Source organism: Jaculus jaculus, chromosome 5, assembly GCF_020740685.1.
Source record: "Jaculus jaculus isolate mJacJac1 chromosome 5, mJacJac1.mat.Y.cur, whole genome shotgun sequence".
Taxonomy (NCBI): Eukaryota; Metazoa; Chordata; class Mammalia; order Rodentia; family Dipodidae; genus Jaculus; species Jaculus jaculus.
In genome coordinates, this window is record NC_059106.1 from 79,236,070 (window position 1) to 79,261,393 (window position 25,324).

At 43.3% G+C, this 25,324-nt stretch overlaps 1 protein-coding gene across 3 annotated transcripts in view; it reads right to left on the reverse strand.

The window, feature by feature from the left end:
* Nfyc (nuclear transcription factor Y subunit gamma) overlaps nucleotides 1-25,324 on the reverse strand; it is a 98,000-nt gene that overhangs the window by 905 nt on the left and 71,771 nt on the right. For 2 of the 3 annotated variants that reach the window (XM_004670495.3, XM_045149876.1), the window contains exons 3-9: nucleotides 23,886-23,957; nucleotides 21,681-21,794; nucleotides 17,970-18,065; nucleotides 13,395-13,568; nucleotides 8,584-8,742; nucleotides 5,178-5,285; nucleotides 1,392-1,451 (exon numbers count right to left, since the gene is read on the reverse strand). In XM_004670495.3, the coding sequence (XP_004670552.1) occupies nucleotides 1,392-1,451; nucleotides 5,178-5,285; nucleotides 8,584-8,742; nucleotides 13,395-13,568; nucleotides 17,970-18,065; nucleotides 21,681-21,794; nucleotides 23,886-23,957 (783 nt within the window). Of the gene's footprint in view, nucleotides 1-1,391; nucleotides 1,452-5,177; nucleotides 5,286-8,583; nucleotides 8,743-13,394; nucleotides 13,569-17,969; nucleotides 18,066-21,680; nucleotides 21,795-22,606; nucleotides 22,692-23,885; nucleotides 23,958-25,324 lie in introns of all 3 variants that reach the window. The other variant, XM_045149877.1, reaches the window with a different exon arrangement.

The window sequence follows — 25,324 nt, forward strand, 5'->3', positions numbered from 1 at the left end:
CCTGTGGGTCTCCAGCTGGGTGGGGACCCCATATACCTAAACCATTCCCTACTGTAAGGTATCAGAGGGAGGAGAGGGGCCACTCTGCTGGGTAGGTGCTGTGCATAGCTTGACGTTGGGAATGGGGCTTAGAGAGAGTTACATTTAAAGCGGTTTTCATATCTCTTGGCTCCGTCTCTCCCTCTCCTGTTTGTTATTTCACTGTGACAAACTCAAGCATTTTAACCACTGTACCAGCAGCTTGCAAGTCATAATTTTCTTACTAGAAACTCACAAGTTCCAGTAAGAGAAGCAGGAAGTTCCCCCTTTCTCCTTTCCTCCCAATGCCTGGCTCAGCAAAGAAGGGGACCTGGTATTAAATGCTTACTACAGCCAAGTCTCACCAGGGTAAAGAGGTTAGGGATCTTGGCTTCTTGGTTTCCCAGGGCTCCCAAAAGAAACCAAAGCCAAGACACCTAACCACAGGAGCAATCCCTGGCCCAAGAGCCTAGCATCAAGTACTGGCAAAAGCTTGGGGTGGGGAAGGAGGTGGTAATACTGGCTCTTCTCCCTTTTGGGCAGCAGAGAGCACAAGTTGGGACAAGTCATCCTATACCATCCTCAAAGAGCCCTGGAAGCATGCTATGAGGAGAAAAAAGGGTGATGAAGTACAATCCCTTTCCCAGATATCCAGAGAACTCAAGAAGTCACATGTTCCCAGTAGTTCAACTAACCTATGCCATTAAAAGAGATCATGGCTTAAGGAAAAATATTCAGAGGAAGAAACAGAAACCTATGCATTCTTGCCCTGGCTCTGCACCAAACAGCTGAGTGAGCATGCCCACCTCAAGGCTCAACTTACTTATCTAAAAAATGGCAAATGGGGCTGGAGAGAAGGCTCAGAGGTTAAAGTGCTTGCCTACAAAGCCTAACAAACAGGGTTTCATTCCCCAGTACCCATGTAAAGCCAGATGCACAAAGTGATGCAAGCATCTGGAGTTTGCAGTGGCTGGAAGGCCTGGCGTGCGTATTCTCTCTCTCTTCTCTGCTTACCAAAAAAAAAGCAATTTTGGGGGGCCAGGCATGGTGGCACATGCCTTTAATCCCAGCACATGGGAGGTAAAAGGAGAAGAATCACTGTGAGTTTGAGGCCAGCCTGGGACTACAAAATTACACAGTGAGTTCCACGTCAGCCTGGGCTATACATTTTTTTTTTTTTTTTGCTCCTATGTCCTGTAAAAAAAAAAAAAAATCTAAAGAATTTAAGCCTTCACTGTAAAGAAAATGTGTGTATTAATAATTCCTGCCCACTCACTATTGTTAGTAAGGAAGAGGACAATTATCCTGACTCACCTACCACATGCAACCCTGGACTCTTTGCTCTTTGCCCTGCTCAGGCTGGGTACCCTTACCTGTCCATCTGTGAACTGGCTGAACTGCTGCTGTCCTTGCTGGACTTCTGTCTGCGTGATCTGTGGGAAGCAAGAGCACAGAGCACGCATATCAGCTGCAGGACTGTCTATTGGCCCACTGCCTATGAAGAAGACAAAGCCTGAAAGTGCCCAGGATCAGGACTGTCACAAAGCAGGCTTGAGAGGCTAGAAAGTAAGGGTCTCTCTCAAACTCCTTGCACTGATGACTGCCAAAGAACTGCTCCCACACAGACCCCTTGAGAAGCCTAGAGACAATTCTGAACATCCACCTCCTTACTCAACTACTCACCTCAAGGTCTGAGGCTCACATAGAGCATTTTTTTTTGGGGGGGGGGGATAATTTTTTTATTTGCAAGTGGGGAGAGGTTGGGAAAGACTGGGTACACACCAGGATCTTCTGCCACTGCAAATGGATTCCAGATATATGCACCACTTTGTGCATCTGGCTGTACATGGGTACTGGGGAATTGAACCTGGGCCATCAGGCATTGCAAGCAAGTGCCTCTGAACCATCTCTCTGGCCCAACAGAACAGCTTTAACAGGAGAAGACATAATAGTTAAGGCTTTGAATAGAAGTCCTAAGAGTCCACCTTTCAGCCAATGAAGGGAGAATACAAATAAATATCAAGATGTGAATGGTCCTTTTCACCCTAAGAAGGTGGGCTTCAAACCAAACCCTTATCATCCAGATTACCTGACTGCATATGAAACACCTGGTGAGCAGCAGCCTTGGTCTTAGCAGTCCTCACGGCAAAACATGTGAAGCACTTTTTCCAAGAGACAATGTGCAGCCCTTGGGCCAAAAAGGTATACAGGCACAGCAAAGAAAAAACACTTCTTGGGCTGGAGAGATGACTCACTAGGTGAGGTGCTTGCCTACAAAGCCTGGGGACCTGGATTTAATTCCCCATTACCCATGTAAAGCCAGATGCACAAAGTGGTGCATGTGTCTGGAGTTTGTTTGCAGTGGCTAGAGGTCCTGGTGCACCCATTCTCCTCTCTCTCTCTTGAAAATTAAAAAAAAAAAATCTCCCATATTCTTCAAATCTTATTTGAAAGTAAATTGCACTGTCATGCAGAGCTGCAGCATATAATGACAACTGCTAGGAATAGCCTGGTAAGCCCAACTCCTAGAATCATTGTGGTCAACCTGTCAGACAAGGCCTGTCCTTACCATGGCCAGAACAGCCCTGCAGGTCTACCTGAGAGGGTGTGACGAACAAAAGCAGCAGGTGGTGGTGCACGCCTTTAATCCCAGCACTAGGGAGGCAGAGGTAGGAGGGTCACCATGAGTTCAAGGCCACCCTGAGACTACACAGCGAACTCCAGGTTAGCCCGAGCCAGAGTGAGATCCTACCTTGGGGGGAAAAAAAAAAAGCTACAAAAGAAGCAGGTGACAAGGAATCTTTCTCCTTCAAATCTACAAGCCTCTTGAAGAAAATAGTGTATTTTATCTCTACACTCCTAGGGCAAAGAAATTATTGTAAGAAATCCTTCCAGTGTATAAACACATGAACCTAAGACAAAAAGAAATTTTGCCAGGAGTGGTGGTGCACCCCTTTAAGCACAGCACTTGGGAGGCAGAGGTAGGTGGATTGCTGTGAGTTAAAGGCCACTCTGAGGACTACATAGTGAATTCCAGGTCTGCCTGGGATAGACAGTAAGACTCTACCTCACAAAACAAGACAAAACAAAACAAAACAAAAACCCCAGAAATTTCTCTGCATAGGCAAAATGGTTAACTATGTCTTACAGCCAGCAGGACTGCTATTCTGCTATTCATAGCAGCTGATTAGTCTCATTTAACTTTAAATCACATATTTTATTCAGTATTCATTCAACAAGTATTTATTGAGCACCTACTAAGTGCCAAGTTGTAAAAATTACAACATACAATTGGAAGTTTTAACTATCCTCAAGTACTCCTTTCTTGCATCTCTTTTATATCTCCCAACTTCAAATATTTTTCATTTTTATTTATTTGTAAGCAGAGAGCAAGAGAGTGAAAGAGACAGAGAATGGGCACACTAGGGCCTCTAGCCACTTCAAACAAACTCTAGATGCATGTGCCATTTTGTGCATTTGGCCTTATGTGGGTACTGGGGAATTGAACTCAGGTTGTTAGGCTTTGCAGGCAAGTACCTTAACTGTTAAGCCATCTCTCCAGCCCTCTCCCAGCTTAAAGTTTATTTATTTATTTCAGAGCAAGGTAGCAGAAAATTGAACTGGGGTCAGAAGGATTTGCAAGCACCTTTAACCACTAAGGCATCTCCCCTGCCCTGTATATCCCAACTTTAGTTCTCTTCTCCAAGGTGGTTTTCTGAGCAACTACCAACCCTTTTTTTTTTTCACTTCCTTCTGTTCCCATGCTATAAAAAGCTTCTTGGATACTAAGAATCTTCTAAGCTTTAAGGGCCAGAGAGATTGCTCAGCAGTTAAGGTGCTTGCCTACAAAGCAAAAGGACCTAGGTTCGATTACCCAGGACCCACGTAAGCCAGATGTACAAGGTGATACATGTACCTGGAGTTCATCTGCAGTAGCCAGAGGCCCTGGCACACCCATTCTCTCTCTAGCTGCCTCTCTCTCTCTCTGCTTTTCTCTCAACTAACTAACTAACTAAATAAATTTTTTTTTTTAAAAGGAATCTTCTAAGCTTTTAAATAAAATGTAAAAAAGGAGATAGGGAGTGCTGAGAGATGGCTTAGCAGTTAAGGTACTTGCCTGGGAAGCCTAAGGACCCAGGTTTGGTTCCCAAGTACCCTGGTAAGCCAGATGCAGAAGACAGCACACGAGTCTGGAGTTCATTTACAGTGGCTGAGACCCTGGTGTGCCCACCCATTCTCTATCTGCTTCTTCCTCTCTCAAATAAATGAATAATTTTTTTTTTTAGAGGACATAGACCCAAAGGTATGATTAATCTTGAAATGCTCCTCAGTGTCAGTGAGCCCTAAGAGAATGACAGAAATGCCCAGGTTCAAAGGCAAGGAGGTAGCAGGTATGGAAAGGGTCCTTTAATGATCCCAGAGGCAAGCTCAGATGCCTTGCTTTTGGCTCATTCTTCACTTTTTCCCAAATGAGATCTTTGGAGACCTGCTCGACAAACTCAGCTCTGTCACCACTGTCAATAGATACATCACCAGAAATGCAACTGGGCCAGACGGGTCCAGCTCTTAAACGATTGCTGCTTTTTTTGGGTCTGAGGCAAAAGGATCCATTAACAATGCTCCCCCCTTGACTAGCATCCCCCATCTTCTGCAAAGGATGCCCATAGACCTCAGCCCCCAAGGTGAAGGGGGCAGTCTTCTCAGCATCTGTGACCCATAGCCTTCAGGATTGTGGGAAGCAGAAGAGACAAGGAGTTTTCTCACTGCAGATCCATATGGATGTGGGGTAAATGAAGTATGCTTTCCCAAGGGCAGAGGAGATGCCAGAACACAAGTGCCATTGGGATTGAAAAGAAAGAACACATCCTGGCTACTAGGCTTCCTGTGGCCTGATGTGCACATGCACATACGAGCTTTCTTCCAGGTACCCTTGAGGCCTCCTCTCTGTGTTCCTTAATCCCTCAAGAGCAATATGGTAGGAGTCACACGGTGAATCCAATCTTCTGACCCCATGTGTCCTTTGAAGGCCATACAGACAAGAGAGTGGAGAAGGCAGCTCTTGCTGGGGTTGAGGTGGGAGTGCTGTGTGCTGAGGCCTCCCTTCCACTGCCCAGCTGCTGCCTGTCTCCAACTCCAGTCTGTTTCCCTGGAGTACGTACCTGTTGGGCATTGGTGGCAAGTGTCTGAATCTGTCCCTGTACAACTTGGGTGCCTGATACAGGCTGGGCTAAACGGATATACTGCAGCTGGCCGGCATTCAGCTGCACCTAGGACAGGGGCAGAGACAGAGACCACAGGTGACTGAACATAACATCATATAGTCCCATTTCCCATGATCACATGTGGCAAATAATCTCACCTTTAAAATCCTCCAAAAAAGCCCACCTTGAAAAAAGTTCTTTTAGACAGGTCAGAATAAGCAAAACCCTTCTCTTTAAGACACATGACATAAACAGCTTGCCATCATTTGCTGACTCTTGGCTATCTAATCAGAGTTTAACTAGGTTTATCTTACAGACTATTTGATAGCCATCAAAAAACCTGGACTTTAAGTTGGACCTTTTCCCGATCATTTCTATACTTCTCAATACAGTTCCCAGGGTTCATCAGAAGCCCAAAGCAGATGGAGGTCATTCTACATCACTGCCCAGTATGACTCAACTCTGTGCCACACATCTCGGAAGATAAGGCTGGCTTGCTTTACTATCTCTGTTCCCAAGAGCCAGGACAATGGGGTGGGGGAAGTTGTGGGGCTTCAAGGATCCTTGGTGTTCAGCACTAGCTTCTAGCCAAACACCTCCCTAGAGGAAACAAAGCAATAAAGCCCTCACAAAAACCCCATGATGGCCAACCAAAGCTACAAAATGCCCTTAGCGTCCATTGTGCTTACAATGAAGCCTCAGATAATACAATAATACTGCAGGCTGCATTTAATTGTGTGCTAAAAGCCTTAACTCAGGCTCTTAGCGCTTCAGTGTGCCATGAAAATATTAATGCTTAGGGCTGGGGCTGAAGGGAGACTGAAGCAGTTACATGAAGAACTACAGCTCAGCAGAGCTAAAGGGCAAAGGAGGCTGGTGGCAGTTCACATCCATAGTGTAGGAGTTCAGAAGGCGCTAGGAGCACTGGTAGATGTGGTCTGTCTCTATCTGGGGCCCTAGAAAGTGCTCCCTGAGCTGGAGAGATGGCTTAGTGGTTAATATGTTTGCCTGCAAAGCCAAAAGATCCTTGTTCGATTCTCCAGGACCCACATAAGCCAGATGCACATGCATCTGGAGTTTGTTTGCAGAGGCTGAAGGCCCTGGCGTGCCCGTTCTGTCTCTCTCTCTCTCTCTTAAATATATATAATATATATGTTTAAAAAGTGCTCCCTGGCTGGCCAACCTGTCTGGCTCTATTGCAGATGGGAACTTCCTCAGGTAGACAGCATCACACTTCTGCCCTGGAACAAGGGTCCTCCTGGCCTTCAAGAGCTAACTTCACTTCAGGAACTTTTGTCCATGAGGAAAACACTGCCAGAATGAAGCCATTCTCTCGCATGCAGTATTAGCTACACCAAGTACTTCTCTGAAACTCCTCACCACAAATTATTTGAATTGTCAAGAGAGCTGAAGTTTCCTTTGTTTTTGAGCCAAGTTCTCATGTGGACTAGGCCTTGAACTGTGTAGCCAAGAACAACCTTCTGCCTCTACCTCCTGAATGCTGTGATCACAATTGTTTGTCACTCAGTTTCTATGGTGCTAAGGGATTGAGTTCAGGGAGCTATACATATTAAGCAAGCACTGTACCAACCAAGCTATATACACCCCCATCCCATAACTGAAGCTCTTGGTAGACCACTCCAGAGTGGTCTGCTTGATGCAAAACAGAGGGGCCCAAAACCTAAACCCAAACATCTGGTTCAAAGTGAACAGGCTAAGAAGAGTGTCACCTATAGTCATTTCTTTTCTGAGACTGTGCCAAGAGGAACTATTCCCTGCCAAATCCTACAATGCCATTTCCAGGTGACAGTGTTGCTGATGGGAATGAAGGAAGCAGCTTGGGAAACCTGATCTGCTGATGGTGACAGTGGCAGATCCCAAGGAGTCACCAGAAGGCCAGTCAAAGACCCCAGGTGAAAGACTACAGCTTTGTCCCACGTGTGGGGGAAGACACAGAGTCACAGTATTTTAAATTTTCTAGCTGGGAAGTATCACCTGCAGGAACTCCAATATGACTGAAGAGCTGAGCCAAATGGTTCCAAGTAGTTTGTAGACAGAAGTGAGGAGTTTATACTGAGAGACTCGGTGATGCTGTGCCCCTCATTCCTCTAAGACAAGGTAAGTCTGGTGCTCCTCAGCTTTTCTGCATGAATTACAGGCAAATAAGCCCATCCTGTCAGCTTTCAAGAGGGAAATGGTATTTCTGTCCTGAAGGTCATCCCTTTTACAGGCGCTCTGTTGAGAGGTCTCAAGAGTCTGGAAATGTAGACTCTGACACAGTGAAGACGAAGTTGTAGATTCTATAATGAATCTTCTGGGCCAAAGCTTTGTATCATAGGGGGCTGAAGTTATAGACAAGGGCTCTTCTTTGGCTTACATGACTTTGTTTTGTTTTTTTCACATACAGAAAGAAGATCTTGCTGAAACAAGATCTCACTGGCTGAATCAGTGAGACAAAGCAGAGCTCCATGCACCTGGTGTGTATGTGTAGGAAAGTGAAGAGGCACAGAGACAGGCACATAATACTCACATAAATAACACTACTTCCCCAAGCTTTCTCTTCACCTGATCTCTGTCCATTAAAAAAGTTCCTAAAACTGAGTTGAGGATGCCTTCTGAGCCTCTTTCAAAACAGGTTCTGAAACAAGCCCACATGAGTTTTTATACCAGCTTACATTTCAGGAAGGACAGCTCCATATGCATCTCAGTTTTTTTTTTTGTCTTTTCTGAGGCAGGGTCTCCCTGTAGCCCAGGCTGACCTGAAACTCACTCTGTAGCTACAGGCTGGCCTCAAACTCACTGTGATCCTACCTCTCAGCATCCCAGTGCATGCCACCATGCCCGGCTTCAATTTTTGGTGGTTAAACAACCAATGTACAGTTTTCAAGTGTGAAAACAATGATTTTTTTAATAAAAAAGTAAAAAAAAAAAATCAACAAATCTAAGAAATGAAATCTCCCAAGGCACACAGGAAACAGCAGTCTGCAATGAAGGAATGGACAAGTTAAATTAAAGCCAAAAATATACTTTTCTGCAGGCTCCACCGGGAACTGACTCATGAATATGCAACAAGTGTATTTATGGCCATCCCTGTACATGTTCCTCTTACTCTTTCTGCCAATCAGAAGACAGGCCTGCCTCACAGCAATGAGGGGAAATGGAGAGGAGCCATATCCATAGCAGTGAACTTTGAACGTGGATCAAAGCAAAAAAGAGAGTAAACCCCACGACACAAGTTGAAGCGGGGAGGGGTAGCATACAGTATAATGAGAAGACAGAATCCAAGTGTGTGCATTCCATATAAAATCTCAAGGTACTTCCGTCATGAGCTGACAAGAGCTGTGCAGGCCTGAGGCAGGCTTACCGGGATCTGCTGGATCTCTCCTGTGTTTGTGATGATCTGCTGCATCACCTGCATAGTCTGTCCAGTGCCACTCTGGGCCTGCTGTGCTTGTCCCTGAGGCTGGGCCTGCACAATCTGCACTTGCTGACCTTCTCCAACCTGCATCGTCACAGGTGTGGTCTGGAAGAAAGAGTCAAGAGAAAGCTGTCTGAGCTCTGGTTGAGAGACTGTAGGATTAAGGGACTGAAAATGAGCAGTTAACTGGGAGCACACACTCACTACTCAAGTATAGGCTCATTTCAAACCAATAACATCACGCAATCTATAGGGTCCTATGGGTCTCCAGCACTGTTAAGGGTTAACTCTGAAATGGAAGATGGGGAAGTCAAACCTGGATCTGAACACTAAGTCAGGGCTTCATACTCTTCCATAGCTCTTCAATGATGGCAAGGTACATATGGCACAGGGTTAAAAAAAAAAAAAAAAATCAAAGCAACCATGCAGGTCACATGACAGGCCCACACCAAGCCTGGACAGGTAAATTTGGAGGGCAAACTGAAACAAAGTCGGGCCCATACGAATGTGTTAAATTCAGGGTCCTGGACTCCTTAGTCACAAAAGACAAAGGAAAATAAAGTACATGGCTCCTCTCTGAGGCTGGGCCTAGTACATGCTGGCTTCTATTCCATTTAAGTAGCAGAGCAACTCCTGCCCACCTGAGCCAAACAACAGCCATGAACCATAGCACAGTTTACTTCAGGAGACAGTACAACACCAGACGATGACCTGACTCAAATGAGTCTACCCTTATTTAAATGATTTATCAAAGCAATAAACTCAAATCTAGAAATAGATATCTCAGATTTAAAGTATTCTGTCTAGGGCTGGAGAGATTGATTAGTGGTTAAGGTGCTTGCCCATGTAAAGCCTATCGACCTGAATTTGATTCCCAGTACCCATGTAAAGCCAGATGCACAAAGTGGCACATGTGTCTGGAGTTCATTTGCAGTAGGCCTTGGTATGCCTATTCTCTCTCTCTGCTGGGTGTGGTGGTGCATGCCTTTAATCCCGGCATGAGGGAGGCTAAGGTAAAGAGGATCGCTGTGATTTGAGACCACCCTGAGACTACGTACTAAATTCCAGGTCAGCCAGAGCTAGAACGAGACCTTAACTTGAATTCAATTCTGCCTAATGTATACGACCTAGCAGAGTTGTGTTATTTTTGTATTTAGTGGCTTAGAGTCCTATGAAGATGACTCTCCTTTGAAACTCAAAAGACTTTAGACCTCAGTGTGACTTTAACAGGTTACTCAGAGGAATGAGTCTACTATATCTGGTGGTGGAAGTGGTGAGAGGTAGGTGGAGCCCTTTAACATGTACCCACACTCTCATCCCAATTCAGACATGGCCTCCCCTGCTATGAACTATAAATGATGACAGTGAGGTGATGCTATTCTGATAGTCTTGATCTTTGGTTTTATTCTTTTTGTGTGTATGTGTGTGCACACATATATCCATATATATGTACAAATGTTGTGTGTGTGTGTGTAGGCCAGAAGTCAATGTCAGGCATCTTCCTCAATTGATCTCTACCTTATTTTTATTGAGACAGGCTCTCTCACTGAACCCAGAGCTTTCTGATTGGCCTAGTCTAGTCGGCTTGCCTCAGAGATTGGCCTGTCTCTGTCTTTCAAACATGTGCCACTATGCCTATCATTTATGAGGAATCTGAAGATCTGAACTCAGATCCTCATGCTGGCTATTCAAGGACTCCCCCGCCACCGCCACCGCCACCTCACTTACCTACTGAAGCTACATTCTTTTTTTTGTTTTTCAAGGTAGGGTCTCACTCTTGCCTCGAACTCACAGCAATCCTCCTACCTTGGCCTCCAGAGTAATGGGATTAAAGGCATGTACCACCACACCATGCTTAAGCCACATTCTTAATTATGACTGCACAGGTCTTCCACACATTTATAACTGTATATTTAAAGCTAAGAGGGAAGAGGATAGTTTGCAAGATGTATGTGAGGGACTTACTAGGTAAGGAGAATTTACTGAAAACTAAAAGAAAGGAAAGACAAAGTTCTCAGTAAAAATAGCTTTGGTGGGGGCTGGAAAGATGGCTTAACAGTTAAATGTTTGCCTGTGAAGTCTAAGGACCCCGGTTCAAGGCTTGGCTTCCCAGTACCCACGTAAGCCAGATGCACAAGGTGGTGCATGCACCTGGAGTTCGTTTGCAGTGGCTGGAGGCTGGTGAGCCCATTCTCTCTCTCTCTCTCTCTCTCTCTCTCTCTCTCTCTCTCTCGTTCTGCCTCTTTCTATGTCTGTCGCTCTCTCAATAAATAAATTAACTAAATAAATCTTTCTAAGAAAAATGAAAAAAAAAAAACCTTTGGCAGGTGGAATAACAGGGAACATCTCTTTTATCCCCCTACTTCAATTTTCAACTCTGCCTATCCCAAGCCTCCAAAAGTAAGTTCTCAATTAAGAACAAAAAAACGCTGGGTGTGGTGGTGCACGCTTTTAATCCCAGCACTATGGATGCAGAGGTAGGAGGATTGCCGTGAGTTTGAGGCCACCCTGAGAACAAAACCCACAGGATTTGCTTCACAGTATGTGTTCTCCCAACTTTGCTTTAATATATATTGTCTTGAATTCAACTTGAACAACCATCACTTTTCACTATGGGTCCGGGGAGTTAATGACCCAGACAAAGACTCCCCAGAGCAGCAAGACAGCAAATCGGCTGGGAGGGACCAACACCACCATCCTTTCAAGCCTTACTTGCTTCAGGCTCACCAGGTCTGGGTTGGCGAAAGACATGAATTCTTGCTGACTTAAAAAAAAAAAAAAGTAGTAGTACTATGCTGCCAATTCATCACTGTACTCTATCAACCCAATTTTCTCAGGAGGATTTCCAAGATATTTCTAAATCATTTCAGAAAAATGAGGGGTTGTGTTAGCATGGCAGCAGCCAAATCACATATGGTATGCTTGGCTGTCAAGCACCAGCAGCCCTGAGCTCCTAAGGTTGATCAGCCAATCAGGGCCCAGCCTTGGCAGCTTCCCTTTAAGTTCACTCTGTAAAGGCACCAAGGTACAGAGAATGCCTGGAGGCAGGGACTGAGCTATAAATGTCTGAATCTTTCCTGCCTAGCATACATAGTGTCTGATGTAGAGCACACACTATAAATGTATGTTATAAGAATAAACAAATGAGCAAGGAAGAAACCCTAAAGTCATAATTAATATTTAAATCCATGTCCACTCCAAGAATTTTCCTTCCCGACAAATTCAGCTAAAAAGACTCTTCAGGAAGTGTTCTCTATCCCTAGACCTGCCTGCATGGTGCCCCTCTAGCTGACTGTACTTTCTTACCATTCCCTATATTCTGTTTCTCATCTTTTCTTTTTTTTTTCCCCCCAAGGTAGGGTCTTGCTCTAGCCCAGGCTCACCTGGAATTCACTATGTACTCTCAGGGTGACCTCGAACTCATGGTGCTCCTCCTTCCTCTGACTCCCGAGTGCTGGGATAAAAGGCGTGCGCCACCATGCTCAGAGCTTGGTTCTCATTTTTGTTTGATTGTTTGTGGTAGGGTCTCATGTACCAAGATTGGTCCTGAACTTTTGATTCTCCTGCTTCTATTTCCCAACTGCTAGGATTACAGACGTGCTACTATACCCATTTCTCACTTCTAAGCCTTTGGTTGTGCTGTGCCTTCTACTGGCAATACCACCCTTTCTTGATCTATTGAAACTTCCAGTGTTCTCATGAGATTCTCATTATTCCCTCTAAATACCTCCTCAAATTTTTGTTACGTTTTCCCTTTTTTTTTTTTTTTTTTTTTTTTTTGAGGTAGTCTTGCTCTAGGCTCAGGCTCAGGCTGACCTGGAATTCACTGTAGCCTCTGGGTGGCCTTGAACTCACGCAATCCTTCTACCTCTGCCTCCAAGGTGCTGGGACTAAAGGCATGCACCACCACATCTGGAAGGTTTCCCTTTTGACAGAACACTGTACATAATTCTAAGACTGTCTTACTCTTCCCACATGGTGGTATAACTTAGCCTTTAAATATTTGTATCCCCTGACTAGACTGAATTCTTTAAAAATCAGGATTGCTTTGTTCATGCTTATGTCCCCAATACCTAGCATAAGGCTTTACTCACAGAGGATGCTCACTGTTTGATGAATAAATAAAGTAATGACTGACAGAATTTGGTTCAGAGCTCACAGTACTGAGTCCTCTGCAGCCTCTCATGATTCCCAACGATGGTACTGCTCTCAACAGTACTATGGGGGGAGGGGGGGAGAGAAAAAAATCCTTTGATTACTATTGTAAAGAGGGAAGGTCGCCTGACACAAATTTAGAGTAGGACACAGAAATGCCAGGATGAAGAAGAAAGGTATGCAGGCTGGCAATGGTGCTGATCTCCCCTTTAAGGGCACAAACTCCAGTCTTGGCACAGTCAAACAGACAACAGGTGTGGAGCTCATTGAAAAGACCTTCTAAAGAGGTCCCACTACTGTTCAAGAGTGCATTATAGAATTCTTTTCCCTCTAAAAGGTCTGGGCTCATAGGGACCCTGGAGAACAACTTGTCCACTGCATTTTCCTCATCTGACCTAAGAGGAAAACATGGTCCAGAGAGAGTAGGGAGATATTTTGCTTCTGTGACTCAATAAGGTGGACAGCTCAGGTTTCCAGACATCAAATTCAGTGTTCTGTAAGGACCTGACTACCTCTTTCTCTGTACTAGTCATGCTTCTTCCATCCATCCAAACTTAAAGAGGCACTGTCTTGCTGGGGAGGACCCTCAGCAGCTCACAGACCTGGCCCTGCTGAGGCTGTGCAATGATGATCTGCCCAGGCTGGATGGTGGTCGTGGAGCTGGTGGTCTGCTGGCCTTGCTGTTGCCCCTGGACTTGGACAGCAGTGGGCTGCTGAGCCAGCGTGAAGTAGTACTGGACAGGCTCGGCAGGAGTCACAGACTGACGCACCTCCTCCTGCAGAGTGGAAAGAAAGGCAGGTAAGGGGAAAAGACCCGACTCAGCAACTGCCACAGTGAATTTCCACTCTTCCCCAAACAGGCTATGTGCAGTTGCTTGCTGAATGCTGAGCTCTCTACATTTGCAGCCAAAGGAAAGTGGAATTTGAAGAGACCAGTTGTGCTAAATTAAACTAAAAATAACAGATTCTATAGGCTTCACAGAACATACAGCCAATTTCTGAAGTATCAAGTAATCACCCATTACATGATGAGTTGCAAACAGGCAAATAATTAGCATAACTAAAAACCACACAGCAGCACTTGTCAGTAAATGCTGTCAAGGATTGTGATCTGAGATCCGTGCTAACTGCCAGTACCAGGAAGATGCTACTCAAACATACTGGTCCCAGGTCCCCAGACAACACTCTTCTTTGTTTGCTCCTACCATTTCAGGAGGGACACAATAGGGAAAAGGGAAACAGGTTTTCTCCTGAGCCAGAATTGCAGAATGAAACGTCAGGTTCAAAAGCCCTGGTAGGCCAGAACCCAGTTTTTGCCAGCATGCTGCAAGTGCTGTGGTCACCGCAAGCACATGTACCCAGCATCACACTGGTTCTGGTTGTACTTAGCCACAGAAGCGCAACCCAGGAGGCCTGATGGACAGCTCTCCGCTGGGCGCTGCCTTGGCTGAGTAGAAAGGCTGTATTCTTTCCAAGAGACTGGTCCTTCCTTCAGCTGACGTTTTCCATGGCAGAAGGAGTAAACAACCCTCTCCCAGCCACCTTGAGCTCACAGCTGAGAGTGTAGGATGTTTACACACACTACAACATGGTTACAGCCCAGAGGGTCTACAGTTGATCAATCCTTGGCCACTTAGAGATCGACGTCTGATCCGAAGTAACCTGTGACACAAGGTATCTCTACCTAAGACAACAAAAACAACCACATGGGTACAACCACTGACTGCGTACAAATATTATCTAAATTTACTCCATTGCCTTGTTCAGAGCTAAGCACATCAGGTTTCAGAAAAGTGAAAATATGAGGGCAAATACTACTCTTTCTCCCCAATGCCCTTCCTAGTCCCATAGATACTGGTTAGTGCTGGCTCAACAATGAGTGCACTTATATAGACAAACAGACAGCTTGAGTGGGAAAGTACTTTTCTGAATTTCAGTTGGTGGTAGAACAAATCCTCTTGAAACCAACAGTGGGTCTATTACCAGCAGAAGAGTCCCTGAACTCTCTTTTGCTTCAAGATTCTGTGGGTACAGTGTGTGAAGGAAGCTGGTGTCTTCTGTAGTACAGGGCTTAAGTATTCTTGGACCTGCTTGGTGATATTAGAATGGAAACTGCTGACATCTAGCCTCTGAGGAACATGGATCTCTGTATGACAAGGTTCCTTATGGTCACCACCCAGTCTAGGAAGACATTCTAGGTTAACATTCTATGCTTCAGACCCACATTGTTTCAATGATCATACAGAGGTGAAGAAAAAGGAGATCCTTTTTGTTTTCATCTAGGTTTCAATTTTCAGAACCTAACAGTGACAAAGCCAAGTCCATTTCAACTGTAACCTCTTACCATTATAAGCAAATGTCAGCCCTGCAATTAAATCTTGGCCATGACGGAGTAACATACCAATACCCTTTTAAATAGAGGCCATCTGCTCTTTTCAAAGCCGTTAACATAGATTCAATGTATTTATTTTCCACTGAGGTTTCCCTTCTTATTTTATAAAGATTGCAAATTACTAATGTCCAAATCTAACTTGGCAAACCTCCTAAGTAATCAGTGTGTAAGGAACTGTGACCCCAGACCAGCAGCTCACAGGTGGTCAGGCAGAAGAGGGATTTGCACTTTCTAGCTTTGACCTATGATTGTTACCAGGTGTCCGTTACTACAGCTATGTAGCACTGAATATGTTCTTTACCATTTCCAGAATACCCCTTTGCTAAAACTATGTCAGCAGGTAGCCTCTCCTATCCTTCCTGCCGTTTCCTCTCGGGGTTAATAAATTAAGCAGTGTCTAGGACTCTGAGCATCAGTTAAATGTCCAAGCAAGACGTGGCTGTTTTGAAATCGCTGGGGTGGAAGGAACAAATAAGGTTCTTCTGCACAATGCAGGCTCATTATTCTGTCAAGGTCAAGCAAGTAAGAGAATGATTTATGCTTGATTTAAAGAAATGGGTGAAAAGATAATGACATTCCAATGGGCAGGAACTTTCAACTCATAGCTTAGTGGGGCAGAAGTCAGGCCTAGATTGCCTTCTATTTGCAAGCCTTCTACTTTCCTTGCTTCCCTTAAAAAAAAAAAAAAAAAAAAAAAAAAAAGGTTCCCAAGCATCTCTGAGAAGTCAGGGGCCTTAGACCCCCCCACAACTCAATATTCTGGCTAGTTCTTTTTACCAGGGGTGGAATATAACCCTGAGCCATAGAATCCCCAAATGTTTGGATCAATGCAGAAGAGAGTACTTGTTCAACTTTAGCAGTGGCCTCTTCAACAAGAGGGGCTTGCCCTTTGACTCTTCAGATGCTGAGAACCAGCAGTAACACATCCTGGTCATCACCACAGTGGTGTGCAGCCAGCTCCAAGACTGGGAAGAAAATACATTTGCTTTAGTAGCAAGAGTGAACTGCTGCCTCCTTTAGAGTGTGCATTTTGGAGAGTAGGCGCTTTTAAAGGACTTTAGGAGGTGCCAGCCAATTTGGAGCTTGGGCAAACTTTGTGTCTATGGAGAATTAGAAATGCTATCTTAGAATTTCAGGCCAGCTTTCAGCAATCTCAACCTTTTAAAGGCCAGGCAGCAGCTGTCCCAAATAGTATGCCAATCAATAGCTCAGACACCTACAAAGAACTAAATCCAGGCAGCAAGTAGTGTTTCAGCCAGACACACTTTTAAAAGGACAGGGATCAGGACACTTCAAGTCTTGACACTCTGAGAGAGCCAGCAGCATTCATGAACTTTGAAGAACTAGAACAAGACATTTCTCCAGCTACTTTACTGTGCAGAGAACAAGGAACTAACAGTGAGCAAGGCTTGATTCCATCAGAGCATATTGCCTTGCCTTTCATATATGTAATGCTAAAATGAGCACTCACATTGCTTTTAAAGGGGCTCCAGATGGACACGTGTGGGGAAAAAAAATCCCCCCCAAAAAGCAGGTATGTTGTATTACTTCCTCCAAGGAGAGGAGATCTGAGTTTCTGTGACTTCTCAGAGAAGAAGGAAGTCCCCTAAGAGGAGGAATCAAGTCCATGGACAGAAACAAACCTGCAATATCTCAAAGCCGATGTGCAGCTGGGGATGACCGTGGCAGCCTGCCGCTGTAAACATCCGACTGAAAGCTCCTCTGAACACCTTACAGCTTCCAGTCAAGGATGTTTACAGTAGCAAAGACTGCCCCAAAAAACAGAGCTGCAATGAGGCACACCCTGCTCCAGTCAGGAGGTGACAGGGGGCTTGCTAATTAAAGACCTCCATGCAGGGTCAGAATTAAGATTACGAATATGCCCACTTGTCCTACATTTTCCCTAACTGAGTCTTAATAAATATGTAGGTGGAGTGGTAATCACTAAATGTCTCGACAACTAATATACTATGAAAATTAATTTAGAATGCCTAAATCTTATCATCAAAAACAAAGCAAGTAGAATAAGAAATAGCTTTGCTCCTGTGAGACTCTGCCAGTATTTCCAAGTGTTTCTACTATATGTAGCAAGCCACGCAAATTGTGCCTAAAACAATGCACTCTACAGTACAGGGGTCTATTACAATTACAATCAGGAGCTATATGCAACCAAGTGTTGAAAAAACAATTGGTGTGACCTTTGGAGAATGGGCAGAAGAAAGGAGCAGACACTTTCTTGTGATTGCCAAGAAATGTTTAAATGGCTGTTCTAAAATTTGGTTGCACACTGACATCATCTTGGAAGCTTTAAATATTAGTGGTACCTGGACCCCAGCATCAGATTCTGACTCAGTGAATGGAGGGTGGAGCCTGGGCACTGTTATTTCTTAAACCCAAACATGTGTTCTAATGTGTAGACAGGGCACTCAGAGCCACTCACTCCAAATACCACTGTGCACACAGAGAAGCTGTTTTTTAGACTTTCTAACCTATGACTATCTGAAAAATTGTTTTAGATTGTAACACTTATGAAGATACCTTAAAATTATATTCACTCCACTGTATTAAGTACAGTTTTTAATTTTAATTTTGTCTATTTCACTGAAATACCACCTCAGAGGCACTGAGTTAAAAGTACCCATAAATGAGTAAGAGGAGATGTTAAGAATGGATTTGGACTAAAGAAGAGAACAGCAATGTCTTGTAAAGGGAGTGGGAAGAAGCAAAGCTGAGACAGTGCATCCAGGCTCTGCAGTCACAGCCAGGCCAGGCCTACCCCACTCACCTGACGTTTTGGAGGTTTCAGTTCATCTCTTGGAACAATATCGATGAGAAAGTCAAACTGATCAAATTTTGTAATTGCCATGGCGATATCATTTCTCTGTGAAAAAGAAATGCAGAGTGAAAAATTGGTCTAAGGAGAAACTGGCTAACCTGGCTTTACATTCTTCAAGTAAAGTAAGGAGATGCCTATACCAATTTTTTTTTGTGTGTGTGTGAGAGAGAGATACTGGAGATTGAACACTGCTTCAAACATTTTAAGCAAGCACTCTACTACTGCGTTATATTCCCAGCCCAAGGAGATGACTTTTAAGCTAAACCAAATATCCCTGGCTATGTCTATGGCTAAAATAAGAACAGCCAAACTCGTATCAGACTTGCTGGACAGAGATCAACAAAAAAGAAAAGAGATACACATAGCTCGTGCTCTAAAACAGGACATTTGAGCCTTCACTCACGACTATTCCTGCCTGTTCTAGTCCCAAGGCCCCTTCACACCACCGTCAAAGCACTATCCTCCAGCTAAATTAGGACAAAGTCAGTAGTTTCAACTGGTAGTCGGTCATTCTGTGGTCAACAAGGTCAGCCTATCATTCAGTCTTGTAACCTTTTTATGCCAAATTTTTTTGTCTTGTCTATATGCTAGTTCCCACAGATCTACGACTTTAGTTTAGAATTCAAAATTGCAGTGTTTAAGCCATAGTTTAAATCAAGTTTAATGTAGCATAATTGTTTGAGTCTGAATTTAGTAGTGGCAGGAGAGAACATAGGAGTAAGTAGAAATGGTTCATGGCTTGCTCACATGAGGTTTTCTCTCCAAGTGTGATACTCTCTTCCTCTGAATAATAAAAGATTGTTTTTATTAAAAAAAAAAAAAGACCTAATACATCATGTACTCTTCTACAAATTTACAGCAAAGGAAATTACAATGAACACAGGTGAGTAATGTGTATGCTCAAGTATTTACGGGAAAGGAATCTTTGAAATGTACAGAAGAGTTGATGAATAAAGTGATAAATTTAACAAAACAAGTGGAGTAAAATGTGTTTGGGTGGTAAATATCCAGATGTTCACTGTAAACTTTGCTTCTCATGTAGTAAATCTTTACAATAAATACCAAAGGAAAGTCAATACACTGACAAATTCTCAGCAGTCTCTATACACAGTATGTTAAGCAAAGGTAACCCATCAAACTAACTAGGAGATGGAAATTTTCTGCTTTTTCCTTCCCTGGTATCTGTGATGGCCCCAAGCCACTGAAATGCAAACCTCTAATCCTCCTGTCTTGCCAACTACCAGCTTGATAATAAACCCTCCTAACTGAAGCAGGGTACATCTTTAAAGTCTACCAGGACACATTTAAGATGATTACAATAGAGTGTCACATTCTTAATGACAATATCAGCTCAGGCTATCTAAATGGCTCATCTATGAATGGAATGAAGAAGAAAAAGTACTTTCCCACATATACCAAAACCCAAAATCTTTTATAGATTTCTAGAAACACATAAATTGATCTTTAAAAAGAAAAAAATGGTCTCAAACTTGCTAGGATGACCTTGAACACTGATCCTTCTGCCTCCATCCCCTGAGTGTGCATGCCACCTTGCTTGGCTTGGTTTGCCTTTGTGTGCACGTGTATATACGGACATGATGGGATCTCCTGCTTTAATCAAATGTCTGTTCAGCTTTAAGTGAGTAGCTAGTAAACTGAACCCGGGGCCAGCAGGCTTTTTAAGCAACAAGTACCTTTAACTACTGAACCATTTTCCAACCATGTTTTTTTTCCTTTGGAGAGGGGGGGAGAATATTAGCCTGTGTGCATATGTGTGCCTGTATGTAGGTATATACACATGTATCTGTGCTTGCGAAGGCCAGCGCTTGATGGTAGTAGGTACCCTTCTCGGTCACTTTCCACCTTGTTTTCTAAGACAGCCTCTCAATGATTTGGCTAGATAAGGTAGCCAGTGTACCTGAGATCTGTCTCTGTTTCCCCCGCTCTATTTTCTCTTTCTTACAGCTAATATTTTACTGTGTTATGACTGACCTTTAATAAAATTCAGAAATCTTCAGCATAGTTTGCTGGATTATGATCAAATTATGCAGCCAGGCAAACAACACTTATATAAGAATACAGTATTTATTTACCTTCTAACATTTTCCAGTAAATGCCACATCCCAAATTGAGACAATCCTGACTTCTGTCATTTTAGGTAGTAACAATGTGGTGGTATTTATACATTAAGTTTTTCCTCTGGCTTCTTTGGCTTAATATACCTTTGGGTTTCACCAATGTGGAATGGATCAAGTATTTTTTGGTGGCATAGTAAAACATTCCATGAATATACCAGAATTTGCTTATTTATTACTAATAGATACTTAAGTTATTTTCAGTCTGGGTGTATTATAAATAAAGTCGTTCAGAATACTCTTATAAGAATGTTCACATTTGGGGCTGGACAGGTGTCTTAGCATTTAAGGCACTTGCCTGCAAAGTCAAAGGACCTCATTCCCCAGGACCCATGTAACCCAGATGCACAAGGTGGCACATAAATCTGGAGTTCATCTGCAGTGGCTAGAGGCTCTTGTATACCCATTACTCAATAGCTATTGAAACAAGCCGGACAGTTTTTTTTTTTGTTTTTTTGTTTAAGAGAGAGAGAAAGTTAGGCTGAAGAAATGTCTCAGCAGTTAAAGGTAATGGCTTGCAATGACTGATGACATGGGTTCAATTCCCCAGTACCCACATAAAATCTGGATGCACAAAGGGCTACATGAGTGTGGAGTTCATCTGCAGTGGCAGGAGCCCTTGTATGCCCTTTCTCCTCTCTTTCAAATAAAGAAATATTTAAAAATTATTATTAAAATAAACTTTTAAGAAAGGTCCATATTTCTTCTGGGTACATGCCTAGCCCTGAAATAGCTGAGTCCAAATGGGGATATGTTTAACTCTATTCAGAGGTACTAAATAGCTGTTCTAAGTGATTGCCAGAAAGGCAGACAAGAAAATAAACAAACTAATGAAATTAGTGAGACTGGATTCATCCTAGAGTCTTACAAAGTTCCAGGCTCCAACTAGAAGTTGTACTATTATCACTTGAGCCTCTGCTCAGATGAGGGCTCACCAAGTAGTGTGTTCACATATTTTATTTATTTGAGAGAAAGAGGTAGAGGGAGGAGGGGAGAGGGGAAAGAAAGAATGGCAGGGCCTCCAGCCTCTGCAAAGGAACTGCAGATGAATGTGCCCCCTGTGCATCTGGCTTATGTGGGACCTGGAGAACTGAACCAGGATCCTTTGCCTTTGCCGGCAAATGCCTTAACTGCTAAGCCATCTCTCCAGCCCCAGGTAGAGTTTTATCTCTGAGTTATGAGGCTTTTTTTTTTTTTTTTTTTTAAGAGGTAGAGTTTCACCCTAGTCCAGGCTGACCTGGAATTCACTATGTAGTCTCAGGGTGGCCTTGAACTCATGATGATCCTCCTACCTACCTCTACCACCTGAGTGCTGGGATTAAAGGCATGTGCCACCATGCCCGGCTTATCACTGAGTTATGAAAAGCATGTAAGAGCTGGGAAACTTAAGATTCTTGGAAAAGAAACACCACCCCTGTGGGCATAAAGTATGTCTGTGTCCCAGAGGCTGATCCAAAACTACACAAGAGGATCAGGCAAAGGGAGCAGCTTGCCCAGGCTTCCCAATGTAAATCCACAGTATTACCTGGAGAGTACGGCGCTTGTTATCCTCCGTGTGGATCCAGGCTCGAAGAGTCAGCTCCGTGATAAAAATCTGGGCTGCCTTGGCAAAGAGCACAGGGGCTTCTGCACTGATCATCTGTAAAAGATGAGGGCCCTGTGTGTCAATCACTAGAAAATCATTCAAATCTGTCTGTCTGTCTCTTGACTCAAGGTTTGACATAAAACAAGAGCTGAAAAATTAGGTGGTAGTAAATGGCAGCCCTTTAGTAGAGATAAAGCAAGTAACAGGAAGAAGAGAATGCAAGTTCATCTAACATGTGTCAGGTCCAATGCAAGGAGGGTTGGTTTGCTTGTTTTGAGACAGGGTTTCATGTAGTCCAGGCTGGCTTCTAAATCTTTTTTTTTTTTTTTTTTTTTTTTTCGAGGTAGGGTCTCATTTTAGCCCAGGCTGACCTGGAATTCACTATGTAGTCTCAGGCTGGCCTCAAACTCACAGGGATCCTCTTACCTCTGCCTCTTGGGATTAAGGTGTATGTTATCATGCCCTGCTCTAATTCACTTTGTAGTGAAGATGTCCTTGAACTTTTGACCCTCTAGTCTCCACCTCCCAAGTGCTAGGATTACAGGTATGTACTAACATGCCTGGTTATAAGGTGCTTTCTTGCCCTCCTAACAGTCTTTCAAAGAAATTAGGTAGTTTAGGAGAAGTGAAGTGACTTGGCTGTAGTCATATATCCAGTAAATGGCCAAGTATAGGTTCTGATCCAAGGAGAGAATATTTGAAGAAAGATAATGAACTTGAGAGCCAATGGATCTAGGTTAAAAAAAATCCCATACTTCTCATCATTCTGGGTTTTGCTTTTCCTACACTGAAAAAGATGACAAACTTCCAATGTTACTGGGGAATCAAATGGGATCATCAGGAACCAGCATAGCACCAGCACATACCAAGTATTCAAGCAATGTATGGTGATTTGAGTTGTCTGATTTCCAAGTTCAAACTCTCAAAGCTGTAAAATCTGGGTGAGGTGACCTGCAAAAAGAGCCACACAAAAGAGCTCTAGAGTTAAGGATGCAGGAGATGAGAACTGAGATTCTGGCTCTACCAACATGGGTGAGTCATTTCACTTCTTGGTCTACTTCTGTATCTATGATATCAATAGGCACAGTGGAACATGCCTATAACCCAGCACATGGGAGGTAAAGGCAGGAGGATAGTGAGTTCAAGGATATCCTGGGCTACATAGTAAGGTGATACCTGTCTCAAGAAAATGCTTATCAGGCTGGAGAGATGGCTTAGTGGTTAAGGCACTTGCCTACAAAGCCAAAGGACCCAGTACCCATGTAAAGCCATGTAAAGCCAGATGTGCATCTGGAGTTTGTTTGAGGTGGATGGAGGCCCTGATATGCCCGTTCTCTTTCTCTTTAAATAAATAAACAATTTTTTAAAAAATGTTATCCAATCAAATTACTGTAAGGAAAATACCTAATAAAGGGGAAAAGTGTTATGAATTGCTATCTTTCTATGCAAATTCAAAGAGATTATTAATTTAGAGGCTGGAGAGATGGCTTAGTGGTTAAGGTGCATGCCTGTAAAGCCTAAGGACCCAGTTTGATTCTCCAGGTCCCACATAAGCCAGATGCACATGGTGGTGCTGCATGTGTCTGGAGTTCACTTCCAGTGGCTAGAGGCCCTAGTGTGTCCATTCTCTTTCTCTCTCTCTCTCTAGTAAATAAATATCTTTTTTTAAAAAGGATTATTATTAATTTTGAAAGGTAAAAAGACAGAGCTCTTTTCACCCTGAGAGTTGTAATGGGAAATGAACTCCTAAGAACACAGAAATGACCAGTGCCAAGGAACCAGTTCACAAGCATAATATAACAGCAAACAACAACAACAACAAAAACCCTCACAGGTTAAAAGGTGAGCACAGGTACAATATCATTATCAGAAAAATTCTTATAACTCAAATAAATAAGCTGGCGATTACCATAAGATGGTAGGAGTGTGGCGCTATCCTGCTGCTCAATGATGAGTACTGTTTATAGTCCATGGGGAGAAAAATCAGAGATACTACCTGATCTTGAAAGCAAACACTCAGCATCTTCTCAATACCTGGGATAAAACAGGGTTTTCCTACCTTTCAGAGAAGCATAATATAACTAAGCAATCCCCTACTCATAGTTTTAGCTTCAATATCAATGATAAAAATAAATGTGAATTTACCTTTACATCTTCATCCAGTTTCATAATCTTCTTAATACGAGCTAGTGGTAGTTCCTGTACTCGGAAATCTTTCTGAAATGAGCAAGAGAACAGAGATGAGTGGTGGAGATGATTAGCAACATGACAGAGTGCCACAGGCAATAGTGTACACTGACTGATATAAACCCTCCTTGCAGAAAATATGGCAGGGAATTCACAAAATACTAACTCCACAGAAAAATCGTTTACTCAGGCTGCAAAGATGGTTCAGTGGTTAAAGGCACATGCATCTGGAATTTGTCTGCAGTGGCAGGAGTCCCTGGCATGCCATTCACACACACATACTCTCTCTCTCTAATAAATAAATAATTTAAAAAACTTTCTTTTATTTTGGGGGCTGGGTGTGGTAGCACACGCCTGGCTACCAAAAAAAAAGACATTTACTTAAATCTATGTAAAGCTTCAAACAATTATAGGGTTTCAGGAAAAACTTATAATTGTTTTTAACAGTGCCCACACTTGAAAAGTAGCCCCAGCCAGTTTCAGGTTCTTTGCTTCAGCTCAATAAAGACGTTCATTCCAAATGCTTCCTCCTCTTTCTTCTTCTTTTTTTTTTTTTCCCCAAGAGTTTACTAGCCTACATATTCAGATTAAAATAAAACTTCTACTGAGTGTGGTGGTGCATGCCTTTAATGCCAGTACTCAAGCAGGCAGAGGTTGGAGGACTTCTATGAGTTGAGGCCAGCCTGAGACTACATAGTGAATTCCAGGTTGGCCTTGGCTGGAACAAGACCCTACCTGAAAAACCAAATCAAATAAATGATAAAATAAAATCTCTTGCCACAGGTACTCATTCCTCTGCCCCACCAGTTCTTTGTTCCATCTGGGAGTAAAAGGGTAAGGACCCATAGTGAGTGGTACCTTCCTACAGTGACCCACAGTTCTTTTCAGTTACTGCAATACTGGCCATTCTGATCTTTGTACCAACCTAACAACAGAAATTGAGGAGAGGCTCCTTTCTTATTATAGTAGCAAAGGCCTTGCTTCCAAAATTTATTTCAGGGTATGGGGTAGAAAGTTATGGAAAAAGTGTCAAGAAGATGGGCTGAAGAGATGGCTTAGCGGTTAAGGTGCTTGCCTGTGATGCCTAAGGACCCAGGTTTGATGACCCAGGATCCCTGTAAGCCAGATAACACAAGGTAGCACATGCATGTGGAGCTCTTTACAGTGGCTTGAGGCCCTGCATCTTTCTCTCTCTTAACATTTTAAAAGGAAGGAAGGAAGAAAAGGGGGGAGGAAAAGAAAAAAAAGATTTACCAGCTACCTTTTAGCAATAAGCCCTGCTACTTTTTCCTTGACAAGCAGAGCTACGTCAGAGAAAATATACAACTCTGTACTAGATGGGAGTTAGGAAAGGGCTTTTTTTTTTTTTTTAAATTTTTATTAACATTTTCCATGAT